Source organism: Acanthaster planci, linkage group LG21 (assembly GCF_054643075.1).
Source record: "Acanthaster planci isolate LZ-2023a linkage group LG21, COTS_SCS, whole genome shotgun sequence".
Taxonomy (NCBI): Eukaryota; Metazoa; Echinodermata; class Asteroidea; order Valvatida; family Acanthasteridae; genus Acanthaster; species Acanthaster planci.
This window is the reverse complement of record NC_141797.1, coordinates 5321342-5338038: the sequence shown is the minus strand read 5'-3', so window position 1 is coordinate 5338038 and position 16697 is coordinate 5321342. Positions and strand designations below refer to the sequence as shown.

The following is a 16697-nucleotide window of genomic DNA, read 5'->3' as shown; positions in this document are numbered from 1 at the left end:
TATGAAGCTGGGTGTGTTGGCTGGAGAATCACTTAATCACTGAAGTGGTTTCAAAACTCACCTCCCCAAGTTGTATTCCAATATCCTGAAGCAAAAGTCAGCTCCTTGGGTTCCATCTCTATCAAGACATCCCCAACAAGATTTGTGGAAGCGACAAATGTGCCCATGTCGCGTGCAGCGTGCCAAGCATCAGTTGCCATGGCCACCCATGATTCCCCGTAGTCATGGCTACGTAGGATGGCCAATCCATGGTGAGACAGGGCATAGAGACTGTTGCTGGAAGGATCCAGGCCTAGGAGGTTGCCCACATTAGAATGCAAGGCTGCAAGAGTGAATAAAAGAAATACTGCCAAGATAGACAAGGTTTAATATATAAGCTGCATAATTGCACTGTGAGGGAACCTCCCCGTGTTTTTAAATAAATATGGGCCAAAACTAAATATTGACAAGAATGGACCTTGCCCATGAAATATGCAAATGAGGCAGGCGCATGCATATTACTACCACTGGTTGGCAAAGTTGCTTAAATGTATGACATAACAAAACAAATCTCCATGTGCGCGCAACTTTTACTATGAGCACACACGCCATTTCTGTACTAGTTTGACATGAGTGCCAAACTCAAAGACAAGGAAATGTTACTTTCCAACCTTAGGACAATGAAAACTTAACTTAGTTTCGAGGAAAGCGTGCTTAAGTATCGGACAAAGGCTGTAATATAGTTTTGATCGACCTTCAACAGGCCTGGTTATGGTTACAGCAGCTCTCCAACACTGCCGACAATGTTGACAGCCGTGCTTGCCAACCAGTGGTAGAAGTGTGCATGCACCCATCTAATTTGCATATTTCACGAGAAAGGTCTATTGGAGCATTACTGTTTCTTTTGGAAATCCATGTGGGAGCTCACTACAAAGTTGTACCGTAAAGTTCAAGAAAACTGAATAGTTCTCAGTCTACATTAAATGTCCTGAGTACTGTCTTTTTCAACTGTTAAGCCCTTACGTACAGAGACTGGGGAACTTGGCCAGAGTTCTCCAAGCCACATAAAACAAATTACACCCAAGCAATTGGCAAAATATAAGTTTCCCCTTGGATGGTGCAACATCCATGTAGTTGGGCAGCATGTCAGCTAGAGCACAGTGACAAGTACATGAATGTGGGATGTTCCTGGGTGCTAATATACCAATTAGCAATTGGCAAACTTGTTCCCACAGTGAAGCTGAAGGAAAATGTAGTTTGCCAACTGTTTGCTGAAATTTTACCAAACCTAAACCTTGTTAAATTTAACGAGCAAGAGAGAGGCAGTTTAAACATGAGCCACCACTTGTTCACGTGTAGTCTACATGTAGCATGGTTTGCACATGTGATGCTTGCGAGGGTGCACTTCACCTCTGCATCAGTTCTACTGACGTGTTCCCAGTAAGCTAGTGTATTTGACCTGTGCATGAATTCTTGGATACAAGCCTATTAACAGCTACAAGTAAAATAGGAACTGGCATGATGGACCAGTACGAATTCGGCTCCTGACCATGAATATGTATAAGGTATGGTAACGTCTGCTATTCCCCAGCTCTGGAAAGAGTCTGTGTTTCTCAGTGGCCTGTGTTTTCACAGGGTCACTCTCTGCTACCTGACTCAATGATATTACTTCAGTCTTAAGTTTTCTGTGATGTTGCAAATGCTGACTTTCTCACAATAACTAAATTGGTTGCTCACCTCTCCATTTAGTAGTTGCATAGCTCCTGGGTATCTCTGTACATCCACAGGCACAGGAACAGACCTCAGTTACTTTCTTCACAATGCAAGGCTGGACTCCATTGGCCCACTCCAAGAAAGAGCAATTGTGATTGGTCAGAATCTCTGGGAAGGAGGAGCAATGGCACGTGCAGTTGCAGGTGGTGTTCTCAGCACAGGTTGAGTTGTTGCAGACTTGCAGGCAGTCGGTGAACGTTGACAACTGATTGCAATGGTGCTGACATGCTGTTAGGTTAGCATGTTGAGAGAGCGTACACGGATCAAAACAGCTTGAATCACAGCTTCGGTTTGTTGAGGCTGGGCAGGTCATATTGGACACTGAGGCATTACCATCTCCTGGATTGCCACCAGACTCAGAGGAATTGCTTGAGAAATCACAGGTGTTGTTCCTTTGGCTGCAGGACATCATAGTTTCATTGCAGTCTTCATAGCATTTTTTGTGCGCTACTGGCCTGAGCTCCTCACACATACCTTGACAAAACTCAGAGCAACATTCTACGCAATACCCCACATTATGAAGCGTTTCATTAAAGCATGCACAGTCTAGACTACTTGAATCAACTGAGGTGCAGTTTGATGTCGAACCATCAAAGCCATTACAAAAAGCACTGAAATTTGCACACTGAACTCTGCATACGTCTTTAAGGAGACTGCAATTATGGAGGCAGCTCTGGTAATGAAGGTATAGCACATTACTTGAACAGACAGGATATCTATAGTTCAGTACGCCCACATGCAACATTCTATTATTGAACTGACTATTTGTAGCATTAGGATCAAAGAATATTTCATTTTCTGCAGGACTGTCCACACTTCTCCTGTTCACACTGTGGTGGGGCTTAGAGGCCAGCCTCCACTTCATAAGAAGGAGGGCTTGGTCGTAAGTGCTGTCTCCAGGTCTTGCACTTTTCACGCTGTAGTGAGTGGCCTGGTTCCCACCTGAAAATAACCAGAATGGATAAGGCGGAGCTACCATGTGGGACATTTCAGTATTTGCTGCCAGCACAGGATTGCTTAACACTTCCAGGAATGGAGGCAGGATACTAGATGCATCAGCCATCTGTCTTTCTGCACTGGATGGAGTTTCCCTCAAACCAGCTTTAAAACCAGCTTTAGCAGACCTCTGATCTCCTTTTGATGAATAATATTCTTTGACTCTCTTTGCCGTCTGACTTTGACCCAAGTGCTTCTTCAAGAATCTCTTCTTCATCTCCTCGTGGACAATAAAGTCATCAAAGTTGGGCATCTTTAAAGGCTCTGACGAGAAATCGGATTTCATAAGACTAATCCCAAGTACACTACGTCTCTTTCTCCGATGGCTCCCACAAAAGTTGCTGTACTCTGTGCAGTTGTCTATAGAAGTGCATGCTGGTGATATAAACTCCTGTAGGCACTGCTGTATGCAGTTTGAATCACTGCAGTTCCAGCTACTCTTGCAGACTTCAGAAAAGTTTTTGTTTATACAGAGACTGTGGCAATTGTGGTGGGCAGTGCAGTTTGGATGGACCCCGCTGCCATTCCTAGCAGTGGTGTTTGCCAAGGTTGGTAGAGCATTTGCTCGTGAGAGGGTGGTACAATTAATGTAGTCTGCCTCACAATTTAGTGCACACTCAGGGCAGGTTGTGCAGTTGATGCAGTCGTAATAACATGATGTGTTAATGCTGCTGCAGTTTCTGCTGCAGTTGGTGGGGAATGCTGTTGAGTGGCAGTCTGCATAGCAAGCATAATGGCCACTGATGCACTCCTTGGCACAGGCTGCACAGCATGACTTTTCATCTTGACATACTTGACAAGTGTTTAGACAACTGTGCATTGATGCATTGCACAAGGATTTGCAATGGCTGAAGGCTTGGTAGGCCATGCAGAGGCCATTGCATGATGAGGTCTGACTCGTTGAATTGCTGCACAAAACAGCAGTATGGTTGTTAGCATCTTCACTTGTGCTATTACACATGTAAAATTCTGACGAAGAATTAGTTAAAAAGGCACTGTAATGAGAGAAAGAGCACTCATCAAGTGAACAATTCTGCAATATGATTCCAGTGTCAAAACTGGATTCAATACAATGCGCATAAGAAAGACTGCAATTGAGACAACATCCAGTACTACAATTGCTTGCAACTTGAGGGCTGCCTGAGTATTCCTCAAGACAAACTGCAAAATCTGTTTGGCATGATTTGGCTTCTTCAGGCAAGCAGTTCGTCTGGCAGTCTTGAGTGCTTGAGGAGCAGTTGGCCCTGCATTCCCCAGTGCAGTCACAGAGTGAGCAGTTGAGGAGGCAGGTCAAATGCAGGTCCTGGCAGGTTGGTGGAAAACATACACCAAGACATGAAGACTTCTGTCTGTTGCAATCCCAGTGGCAATCATCTCGGCACTCTAAGCAGGTGCGGCAGCCTTCAAGGCATGTGATGTTGGCATCCTGGCAAGGTAAGCTGCAATTCTGTAACACCAGATTGCTGGTACAGTCCAGGCTGCAGGCCTTGTAGTCCCGCCCGCAGACCTCGGTACACCCTAGAGACTGATTGAGAGTCTCTAAAGATGTTTGAGTCACACACTGCCTTGTACACTTGCTGAACTCAGTCCCACAATCCTGAAAGCAGTTGTTGAAGAAATCTGGGAAAACAGGTCTGCAGTCTTTGATGCAATGTGTTCTTGCAGTGGAGGAAGCTGTGGGTGATGCAGTACCTGAGGGGGAAGTTCCATTACCTGAGTGTGTTTGATAGGTAGAAGAGCTACTTGTTGTGGCTTCTGGATTAGAAGAGCTTGACAAGTTAGTTGATGGGCCTTCTGTAGGAGTGCTTGAAGTATCATTGATGTTACTTGAATTCCTGGTCCAGTTAGTACATCCAGCCAGACACTCCTGGTAACAACTCTCAAAGGTCCTGTTCAGTGTAGCATTACTGTAAACATAGGCAAAGTTATGACACTGTGATGAGCAGAAATCACTGAAAGAACCTCCTGGAAAGCAATGCTCTGTACAATTCCTCTCAGACAGCAGTTCCACACAAGGTTTCAGACAATCCTTGTTTACTGCAGTGCATCCATCAAGGCAAGTATCATTCAGGAAGGTAACTATCTTATATATAGAAATATTAGCTGGTCCTCCCTCACTCATATTTTGGAATCTTGTGATGTTAACCGTGAGGTTATACAAGCAGCCAGGCACACACTTATCAAATTTAACATTACACTCCTCAGCACAACATCTGATGGGGTCAATTATGGGCTGGGTGCAGTTCTTAATGCACCTGCCAGATTCGGCAGAGCAATTTGAATGGCAAAGGTCCATGCAGGCTGGTTCACAGCCTTGACATGTGGTCCAGCAGGTTGAGTACTGACGGAAGCAAGACTCATCACATGGGCACTGATCAACACAATCTGTGAGCATCTCACTGCAGTCTGAATGGCAACTGGCAATTTCAACTGTGCAGTTTACTAGAGGCATAGCACTACTTAAAGGAAAACTTGGGGTTGTGCTTCCTGTACAATTCAGAGATCTACCAATGCAAGAGGAGTTGTTGGCAGTGTGGTTGCAGGTGCCGGACTCATTTAAACAACTTGTCCCATTAATAGGAACCAGGGTTTGCATTGCGGAGTCAGTGTGGTTTCCAATGACACCTGCCTCACTACTGGGGTGATCATCAGAAGACTGGGTGGGAGTTACAGCATCAAAGATGTATCCACCACACGGCTGACATGCATCATCACAGGCTAGATACTGAGCCTCACAGCCAAGCCGGCAGTCAGGCCTAGGCATGATGCATCCTAACATGCACCTGTCAAATGCATCAACACAGTCATAGCTGCATCCTTGGAGGCACTGTTCATCCATTCCACATGCATCTGAACAATTGTCAATGCAGACTACTCGCTGTGTGGGGCAGGCCAGAAGACAGCACTTCTGGTCACAGCTGTCATAATTTGACCCGCAGATTTCTGTACAAGTCCCAAAGCAGCTCTGGTCAATTGATGTGAAGCAGTGCTCAATTGTATTATTTTTACAGTTCAACATGGAGCTTGATGTCTCATTGTGATGTGTACAGTTACCACTGGAGCAATTGCTGGGTGAATCACTTGATGTTACGTTCCCGGAAGTCTGAGCAGCAGCTGAACAATTGCTGGCACTTGTGATAACTTCACAGGTCTCAGCCACACAAGTATGATTACAGCTATCCATACACATCAAGAGCTCAGAGTCACAAGGCTGAGTGCAGGAAATACTCGGTGGATCACAGGTGATGTTGCAAATCCCTTTATTGATGCTGCACATACCTAGACACTCAGCTACACAATCCTTGTCGTCTTTGCAAGTGTACATGCAATTATCACCACATATAGTATGATTGAATTGGCACTCATCCAGACAGCAGCTCTTGGTGCAGAAATGCTCCTCGCGAGCGCAGTCCCAGTCACAGATCAGTGAGCAGTTCAGCTCCATCCCTGGGTAGAATACCTCCAGCTGCCCCTGGCAAACCTCCTCACAGATTCCCCAACACTCTGACCTCCCAGCGGTACAGTTATCATGGCATGTAAGAGGTGGCTTGAGGCAATCGACCGTGCAAAGCGCATGGCCAAGGGAGCAATCAAGCCTACAGTTAGAGTCAACTGAGCAGTTGTGGTGGGCGTCCCCTTCAACAGAGCAGTTGCTGCACAGGACAAGGCAGGCATCTAGCTGGAAGTCGCAGGCATCCAGGCAGCATTCCTGACTGCAGTTGGTGTGTTCATTACTGCATTCTGTCAGGCATACCTGCAGCTCCTCATAGGAGCACCAGGTACAATTTTGACAGGAGTCCCGACAAGCAGATTCTTCCTGAAATGGATACAAGACCCAAAAATGTAAGTAACTTACATTTAGTAAACTACTCTAGTTTCCTGCCAATCCTGTTCCTAATGCGAAACTACCCCTCACTAGGATAATAACATATAATCTTTGTATGTTTAGTTATCCATGTGATTAGATACTGAGCCATGAAATGCTAGAACATGTTCCAAATTTGATACAATTTCAAAATTGTGCTTTTCTATGCACTCACATTGCATTTGTGCCAAAGAGGTAATTTACTTCTAGTGATTGCAAACATAATGCCAGCCTGTGTCCTTGAAACATATGTTGTCAGTTTTCAATCAGATAAACCAAGCAAATTGGGTATTTACCCCAATTGCTCTGTGTGATAATACAGCGCCTTGAGCATCAGTTGTGATGGATATGTGACCTATATAGATATCCACTATTATTATTATTATTATGCAAGATACTGGAGCATAAGGGGATGATTGTTATAACCAAATGTTCAATGTAAGAGTTTAGTAAAGCTGAATACAACTGCATAAGGACTATGTAATCCACCTACAAAATTGTCACCAAAAATCCCAACCGCACAAATATATTTAGGTTTGTCTTATGATGATAACTGACAGGTGCTTCAAACCTCAAAGCAATCTGGAAGACAACCACAAGAGCAGTTCTCAGGTTTGGGCTGAAACTCCGAGCAGTTGGCTCCTGAAGGAAGATCCCAAAAATAGGTGCAGTTGCAGTAGTCCTCACATGTGGGTGGAACCTCCACTTTGTAGGGTGGGAGGTTGCCTGTCATGAAGCACCCACCTTCGTAGCTGTGGATCAAATGAAAAATAGACAGTTAAAAGCAGCTTAATCTGTTCACTGCTACAGGAAATTCAAGCATCTCGACAGGTTCATTCAGTGACCACAAGAACAAGACACTGCTTAAGGTTGTGTCAAATATTCGAATATTCAAACATTTAGCATAATTCACTTATTATTTTTCAAATTCAAATATTTGAATGCAAAATTTATAAAACGAAGGGAGAATTTTCTTTTTTAAGTGAGATAAATAGCCCTATTGTGGCTTATTTCAAGCAGATTCCCGGCAGCTGATATGCCCAGCAGTCCAACACAGAATCTATCAATATCCTAGAAAACAGGAATAGCTTTTTAACAAATATATATGAATGTGCCAAGATATGGCCTTAGTACTAATGACGTATTGATGCAAATTTTGATGAAATAAAATATGACAAAACCTTCATGACAATATTTCAACTTTAAATTGAATGACTGGAGGTCCAAAGAGGAAGATGGCCACATCAGATAAAATTGTAAGTGGTCTCTCAGTGACCACAAATTGTGGCGTTGGAGAAGCTCTTTTGTTGTCAAATCTTCACTGGAAATAGTCCTAACAGTAAAAAGCTATTCTAGTGATTATAATGTACAATTGTGTGCATTGTTGCGACTGATTTTGTATATGGTTTGTTACCAAATATTCAACTATTCAATTGAATTGAAAGTTGAATAATCGAATTATTTGAATTGCCTCCGCCCTAACACTATTGAGATCTGCTTGTGTGTAGATCATAAACATTCTTCAACTGCATGTTCCAAATGTCACAATGCAAAGGATTAGTGAATGCTGATTTAGGCAGGTGCTTGTAATCAAGGTGAGACAGCATCTAGACAAATCCTATCCAAGAGACTTGGTTCCTGTACACCTTAATTCATATGTGCACATAACAAGTAAGTTCCAAATGGCTTATACAGCATGCGCATTCATCCCATGACATATGAAATCAGATGAAAACACTCAACAGGTGTTATCTCCTGATGAAGGTCAGTTTGGGTAATACTCACACATGCTTGGTGTTGTTATAGAAGCAGGCATACATGATGTCGTGTACCTCATCGTACAGAGCATTGTAGCTTGACAATTTGAGATCTGTGAATACACATCGTGATATGAGGAGTGAAGCACACAAATGTAAGTTTTTTACTGAGTAAATGAGCAGGTGGTTGTCGTTGGTTACAGTGGTGCTCAAGTGAACTTCAAAGAGAGTAATACATAGCATTTTAAATCTGTGGGTAAAGTCTGCACGAAGTTGACAAAGTTAAAGTAGGACTCAAAGCAATATATCCCTCTTTTACAAGAGTAGTTAGAAGCTTTACATTGGGGAATGGCATAGATGGAATTACTCTTTGCTGGTACATCATGGAAGCAGTCCTTTTCAGGAGAATGTGTCGACTCTAAGAACAGCTACTGGGGAGAAAGGGTTCGAAGTTTTGAACAGGGTGTTTGGTTTGTCTTCAGGAAACTGTTTGAAAAATCAAGACCTTTCTCAAAACCAACACTTTCTTCTAAAAGGGATTGATTCCATAATCTTCCTAACAACAATATAATGTCAATCCATCTTACCTTCCAGCTCCGGTCTTCCTGTGTATGTTGTTGGAACTGTAATGCACAATAACGTTTTAAGATTTTGGTCAAAATCATTTCGTACTCGGTCCTTAGGCTTTGGTATTTAAATATCTGTAAAAAAAAAACACTCTTACTGAGAGTGAGACTCATACGAGCTCCAACTCTCACGTTCTTGTTCCAGACATGTACCGTGTGATAGTTATTGCGGAAATCCACAACATTAGGCAAACACACACCAAATCCCCATAATTAAGTCCAAAGTTTCAGAGCAAAAGAAAATCTTGCCTGTTAATTTGGAGGAAAACCTAATGTTTTTGTTTCAAACTGGTTAATAAGTTTCACAGTGATCAATGAAACTGTTTACTGGATTATATATCATGAGAGTATTTATGTGGACTGGTAGCTGACAGACTAGAAAAACATGGCAATATTCACCTGTTCATGTACCGTCAAACTATGACCTGTGACTGACTTAACCCTAACTCTTTTGATTTTCAGAGTTGACCAACAGCGTAAACAAGGATCTGGTAGTCGGGAGACACGTGGGAGTCCACATTTTGAAATCACAACCTGCTGTATAGGCCACCTGTAAATTTATTATCCAATGAGGAACGGGTATCTGGTGGGAGCAGCTTCCTCAACTAACGGCACATATCCCCTCCCACACGAGTACTATGCTACATGTTCACAATGTTCCATCGTCCACTAACCTTCAAAGCTGATCTTAATCGGGATGACATCATGGGAGTGTGTCAGCACGTTGTGTTTGAAGTCATCCTCGTGGGGGTTGTACAGATCCCAGGAGAAGTAATATGTCTCGGCCAGCGTGACCATGTGGTACTCTCCCTGAGGTAGCGCCCTCAGAGGGTCTAGCCTGACCAGGAAGTGGAAGGAGATCATGTCTGTGTTCCTCAGTGTGGGTACCTGTGAACAAGAGAATGGAGTAAGTTTAGAGGTTTGAGTTACAAGTTCATAACTAGCCACTTGCCACATGCTGTGTTCCTGGTCCCTGGACAAGTAACAAAACTGTACCTACATGAATGCATGTATTATGTAAATTTCTATGTACACGTAATGTAATATCATTGAAGGGGGTGACATTCTAACAAAAAAATACTGTCCACTGAATGACTTATAGAATGTCATAACAAATTAAAGATAAGTTCACGTTACTTGGTTCATACATGTACCTCAATACCTCAGGGACTTGACATTTTTTTATCCACTCTTAGTGGTTAAGAGCTGTCACAACTGGTGTTAAAATCTTTCTTGGTTTCATATGACATTTCTCCTAATTTGTGGATTAAACTACTCATGCGTGATGACTCAATGAAGAAGGCAGGTTCATAGTCTGATTTTCACATTACACACCAGTACCAATGCATTCTGTCACTCTGCATCAGCACTTTGGATGACGTAGGTTTTCCCGACAAAGAGACTGCGTGGGAGGCACATACCAATTAAACGGCTGCAGGAATGTCCCACAAAACATGAGTGAACAACGATATATTAGTTAATATAGAGTATTAGTGTTTATGTGCCTCTTTTTCACAATTTACCACTGGTAATAATTCTTCAGCTCAGTCTATTATCATCTCCTTGCCCCTGTTCATCCAGTTATTTTAACTTTTTTGTTCATTTTTACTGTAACAACTCACTCAACATCTGATTCATGACACTTGATCATACCACACATGAGATTGAGATTGACTGAAAGTAACAATCTACGATGGGAAAGGTACCTAATCACACCGAATGGAAATATAGAACAAGAGTACAAAATTGATTTGTAAACATTTTTAAAGACTTAAACGTGCTAACGTTTTTGAAATGGTACTACTACCTCTCAGCGGAGAGGACTGAGAGAAATGTTTACAGTGGAAAAAACTTGGATGTCCTAGACAAAAAACCTGGATACACCATTGATACGCGGCATCCTTGGTGAATTTAGACCTCAAAAAAACGGGGAAAAGTCAATGCCAGTGATTGTCACAACATCACTCACATAAAACTGGAATCCCTTGGTAGGGTCAGTCCTGAGTGCTTCAACAGGTTGGATTGCATTGTAGTCAGATAGTGATGTCTTGTGATTGGTCAGATTGACATATTCAACATAGGTCGGGAACATCCAGACAACAGAGATGTCTCGTGCTGTCAAAGTGGACAGAGGATGGTGGAACACCTCAGTGTAGAATTCCAGCAGATCACTGCAGACAAATTCAGAAAGAAGTTTGCTTCAAGATAAATATTCAATACCAAAATAAATACCATTCAGAACAACAAAAGCCCTTCTTGTCCTACAGCACATGGTGTGCACATGTCAGTGAAATGTTCCATTCATGACCATTCAGGAATGTTTGCCTGGATTCAATTGAGAAGACCCCTTGATCATATCCTTTAACTCATTACTTCAGGAAGGTTTTACATGTTTAGAGGAGGGTCATTCCATGACTCTGGGGTCTAAAGTGCAACATGTTTGGTGTCCTGTCCCCATAACACCTGACCTGGGATATCTGACGTGGAAATATCATTGAAGTCGACTTCAAAATATCTTTATTTTTTTGGCTGACAATTTCTGTTGCTTAATCACTCTTGGAAATTCAAAAATGTGTTCCAAATTTAAAATTATATTTCAGATGTTACAGGGACGTGAAAACAGCTAGACCCCAAATTTATAGAAAGACCCTGGAATGTTTGTGCATGTACATCCTGTCAGTTTAGGGCAGGCAGGTGAAATGTGAGTGATCTGACTTACCCTGGAACATATCCTTCAGTACCAGGAGCTATCCATACATTCATATCCAACCAGATAGTGCCAGCCTGCAGACAAATAGCCAAAGCAAATGCTCTGGAGATAATTATCTCTTTTCAAGTTTGACAATTAAAAACTCCATCCAAATGGAATTATTATTTCTTTATTAAAGATGATAAAATGGGGGAAGATAGGTGTTTTTCTACCAATTCTGCGCAGGGATACAGACCTAGGCAGATGATCTCATAAGACAAGGCAGTCTGACCAAGTTTTTAAAGATATATCGTCCACTGTCTGTAAAATATTTGTCAAAATTTGTCAAGTACATGTATGTTATTACTATTCAAAAAGTGTGACCCTTTATAAAAATGTTGAAGTATACCTGTGAAATTGGTAAATATATCTAAATTTAGCACTTTACTCTCTTGGGCACTTACTTCAAGTCGGTATGGAGCAAACGGAATAATGGTTGGCTTTTGATCCACTCCATGGTCATAGCTTACAAAAGGTTGAAGAATCTCGGTGATACCTTTTGTCAGTAATGGGGTGATGGACAGCTCAAATTCCAGACTAAACACATCCTAGTAAAATGACAAAATGCCAAACTTTACTCAGTAAGATGAAAGGAAATGCCAAACTTTACTCAGTAAGATGAAAGGAAATGCCAAACTTTGTTCAGTAAGATGAAAGGAAATGCCAAACTTTACTCAGTAAGATGAAAGGAAATGCTAAACTTTGCTCAGTAAGATGAAAGAAAATGCCAAACTTTGCTCAGTAAGATGAAAGGAAATGCCAAACTTTGCTCAGTAAGATGAAAGGAAATGCCAAACTTTGCTCAGTAAGATGAAAGGAAATGCCAAACTTTGCTCAGTGAGATGAAAGGAAATGCCAAACTTTGCTCAGTAAGATGAAAAAAATGCCAAACTTTGCTCAGTGAGATGAAAGGAATGCCAAACTTTGCTCAGTGAGATGAAAGGAAATGCCAAACTTTGCTCAGTAAGATGAAAGGAAATGCCAAACTTTGCTCAGTAAGATGAAAGGAAATGCCAAACTTTGCTCAGTAAGATGAAAGGAAATGCCAAACTTTGCTCAGTAAGATGAAAGGAAATGCCAAACTTTGCTCAGTAAGATGAAAGGAAATGCCAAACTTTGCTCAGTAAGATGAAAGGAAATGCCAAACTTTACTCAGTGAGATGAAAGGAAATGCCAAACTTTGCTCAATAAGATGAAAGGAAATGCCAAACTTTGCTCAATAAGATGAAAGGAAATGCCAAACTTTGCTCAGTGAGATGAAAGGAATGCCAAACTTTGCTCAGTAAGATGAAAGGAAATGCCAAACTTTGCTCAGTAAGATGAAAGGAAATGCCAAACTTTGCTCAGTAAGATGAAAGGAATGCCAAACTTTGCTCAGTAAGATGAAAGGAAATGCCAAACTTTGCTCAGTGAGATGAAAGGAATGCCAAACTTTGCTCAATAAGATGAAAGGAAATGCCAAACTTTGCTCAGTAAGATGAAAGGAAATGCCAAACTTTGCTCAGTGAGATGAAAGGAATGCCAAACTTTGCTCAGTAAGATGAAAGGAAATGCCAAACTTTACTCAGTAAGATGAAAGGAAATGCCAAACTTTGCTCAGTGAGATGAAAGGAATGCCAAACTTTGCTCAGTGAGATGAAAGGAATGCCAAACTTTGCTCAGTAAGATGAAAGGAAATGCCAAACTTTGCTCAGTGAGATGAAAGAAATGCCAAACTTTGCTCAGTAAGATGAAAAAAATGCCAAACTCTGCTCATTGAACAAAGTTTTCTTGTAAGGTTTCTTCCCCATCTTAATTGCCCTTCCTACTTCACAAGACACATACATAGAACTGCTCAACTTGTACAACTTTAACTCTCTCTATATATACACAGCAGAAGCTCTGCAGGTGTATAGCTTGATCTGAGTGGGCAAGCTTTGATTCATTTAAACAACTTTGATTGGGTCAGCATACCTCGTCATCGCTGTAGAGTCCAGCATACCAGTCACATTGTTGTTGAGCCAGGGATCCTTCCAATGGTCCATATATCAAGATAAAGTCTGCACCTCCGCAGGTGGAATTGGGGTCACCTGGGAGATAAAGCAGCTAAACACTGTTGTGCTGTTAACAACTACACATACACGTACATGCAAAACAACAAAGCTGTCATACATGTAGCTCGCTACAACCTACACAGGTGTGTGCATATCAAATTATTCAAAATGTTGAACTAGTACTATTTTCTATTTGTCTTATATTAATATTTTAAATGCATTTTAAGCTAATAAACCTACATGGAGTTCTGATACTGATAAAAACCCCAAATGCCACATATGTAAAGTGCTATCACCCATATTATTCACTAGTAAAATATTTACCAATATGTGAAGTGCCAACAGCCATCCTGACAGGCAGATAGACTGACAGATGGAAATCAAAACTACATAGGCCAAAATTGGGTTGACAGCTTGCCAAAATGTGACTTTTTATACATGTCCATTAACCATGTTAACCGTCAGTAAACAATTTGTAAACACTTTTGTGTCAACTTTGTTCCAACAAAGCTACTGTTGGTCTCTTCTTTAATTAAACAGTAGCAAATGCAAAAGATTTCACTGATTGTGATAATGGCCATTTTGAAGCCATGAAGCCTGATTGAGGCACAACAGGGACTTAGAATATTTACTTGTTTCTGCACAGACTGAGTAGAAGTTCGAAGACCATAGGAGCTCGTCTGAAGATAGTGGCCTCTAACAATGATAGTTCATGATATGGGCTACATGTACATTGACATGACCCCAGAATAAAACTAAGACAACCCCACCCAAGATGCCATCAAAGCAGAATCGTCACACCAAGCAATTCACTGTGAGGTACTCTGACAGAATTCTAATTTCAAAGTGTTTTGAGACTAATACCTGAACATGTAACATTACAGAAGTCCAACGTGACTGGCTCCATGTCAACAATTTCTCTGGTGACATTCTGCCATTTGGTGATGTCCTGGCTGCAATTGGCAAGATAAATCTAAGAAAAAAATATACATATATATTTCAACCATGTTGATTGCAATTTTTGAATGTGATCCCTATAATATCAAGATGATTTTTTTTCAGAGTCAGAGTCCCAAATGAGCTTTTACAGATTACAAATGAGATTTTAATTTTCAAGGAATGACCACTTAAGGTTTTGCATGTAATATCTGAATACATTCCCATCATCTGATTGTGGCTCATAATGTTTATGTTCAAATGCACAGCACAAATGTCTGCTTTGCCCAAAGCACTGGAATACTCCCAACTTCAGCCACAGCAAGTTTTTACTTAAATATGCACAATACAATGTACACAAATCACAGATTTATTTTGGAGATCAAGCATGTGATTGCTGGCAAACAACAGAAGTTATACAACTCCTTAACTAAAGCTTTCCAAAATAAAATGAACGTATTGAAAAAGCTGAAGTTCACAGGAAACCGACCTCCATGTTACTGCGGAGCTACAATGTACATTTATCGGTACTTTATTATTAGAGTTGTTTGGAGTCATCGCAAATTTTTGTCACTTGTATTTGACGGATACAAGTTGGATTCAACATTCAGTTAACTTCTTTTGATACTTTCATTTTAATAATTTATGTGGGAGGGCTGTGAAGTTGAATTTAGCACAAAGTTACACAATTTCAGTATCAGATGCAAAGTGTAATTATGTAGGTGTACATGTACATTACTTCTGAATTTAATTTGTCATAAATAATGATGGGTTGACATTTGGAATTATTGACATTTCCTGACAAATACAAAACTCCATTTGTACAGTATGTTACTCCTTTTAGAATAAATTTTGTAATAACAAAGTGAATAGTAACAGTGAATTAATACTAATTACCATTACTATTTAGTAACAATAAATTAGTAACAGCACGACACTATTGCTAGACAAGTATAAGACAAGTATAAAAATGGAAGAGCATTGTTCAAAGTTGAAGTGGAAATTTGAGCTTTACTAAGTATACGTACATCCACAAAAATGGAATGACAATGTTACTTCTCACAAATCAAGTATAAAGGGCAGGACATTCTTTGGTATTACACTGAAATTATGTTGAACGGATGATTGGACTGCTTAAATAAAGTGACCAATAAATGCAGGTACGTCCAACTTAATAAATACTGACGAGGGGGATTTTGGAGGGGCTCATGCCTTCAACAAATGTGTTAATGTTCTTCTTCCACTGCCATATAAACCATATGTGTATGTTCTCATCCAACAGTCAGAACAAAAAAACCCTATACCTGCTGGTAGACTTTCAGTTGGTGACGCTGGAGCTCTGTTTCAAACATACGGAACACCTACCGGTAACTTGACACCACCTTTGCTTCATCATGTATAAGGGTGATCAAAACATACAGACAATTGGCTCTTCTTGGCATGTCTATTGAGGTTCCTACATGCATCCCACTTCTCCATATTTTTCCTGTTGCTGACACTCTGTAAACTGACAATGGTCTGAACACTAGATGGAAGTTCTGATCCATGTTGCTCTTATGTAGGCACTGATCAGGGCTTGGAGCTAAGGGCCATTGGCCTTTCTTTCCTCAGCCTGCTTTTCAGCTATTATTCTCGGCCCATGCTCGAGCGAACACAGTGAAAGAAAGCAAACCCTGGCTCTTGTTTATATGGTAATTGGTCTTTGTGCATAGCCCAGAAATGAAAAGACCGAATTTGCATCATAATCACCAGCTATACAATAGTCCCCACTTTGAAAAGAGGCAACGGGAATGTGGAAGCTTGAGTAGAGCCGCATGCCACCGAACAATCAACCGTTTCACTGTGTAATTCAAAGCATGCAGAGCACGCAGGGCTACAAACCGAGAATCTGCGGTTTACGGCAAACAAAGCAAGGCCAGGCATTTCCAGACATGTCAAATTAGACACTTCAAATCATAGGAACACTCACTGACAATAATTTAC

At 41.1% G+C, this 16697-nt stretch overlaps 1 protein-coding gene across 3 annotated transcripts in view; it reads right to left on the bottom strand.

Moving 5' to 3' along the window:
* Window positions 1-16697, bottom strand: part of LOC110989417 (uncharacterized) — a 58136-nt gene that overhangs the window by 1496 nt on the left and 39943 nt on the right. For all 3 annotated transcript variants that reach the window (XM_087131083.1, XM_087131084.1, XM_087131085.1), the window contains 11 exons: window positions 14643-14751; window positions 13699-13814; window positions 12150-12293; window positions 11716-11780; window positions 10966-11167; window positions 9671-9884; window positions 8958-8993; window positions 8399-8483; window positions 7185-7365; window positions 1717-6565; window positions 62-322 (listed from right to left, as the gene is read on the bottom strand). In XM_087131083.1, coding sequence (XP_086987209.1) covers window positions 62-322; window positions 1717-6565; window positions 7185-7365; window positions 8399-8483; window positions 8958-8993; window positions 9671-9884; window positions 10966-11167; window positions 11716-11780; window positions 12150-12293; window positions 13699-13814; window positions 14643-14751 — 6262 coding nt within the window. The remainder of the gene's footprint in view (window positions 1-61; window positions 323-1716; window positions 6566-7184; window positions 7366-8398; window positions 8484-8957; window positions 8994-9670; window positions 9885-10965; window positions 11168-11715; window positions 11781-12149; window positions 12294-13698; window positions 13815-14642; window positions 14752-16697) is intronic.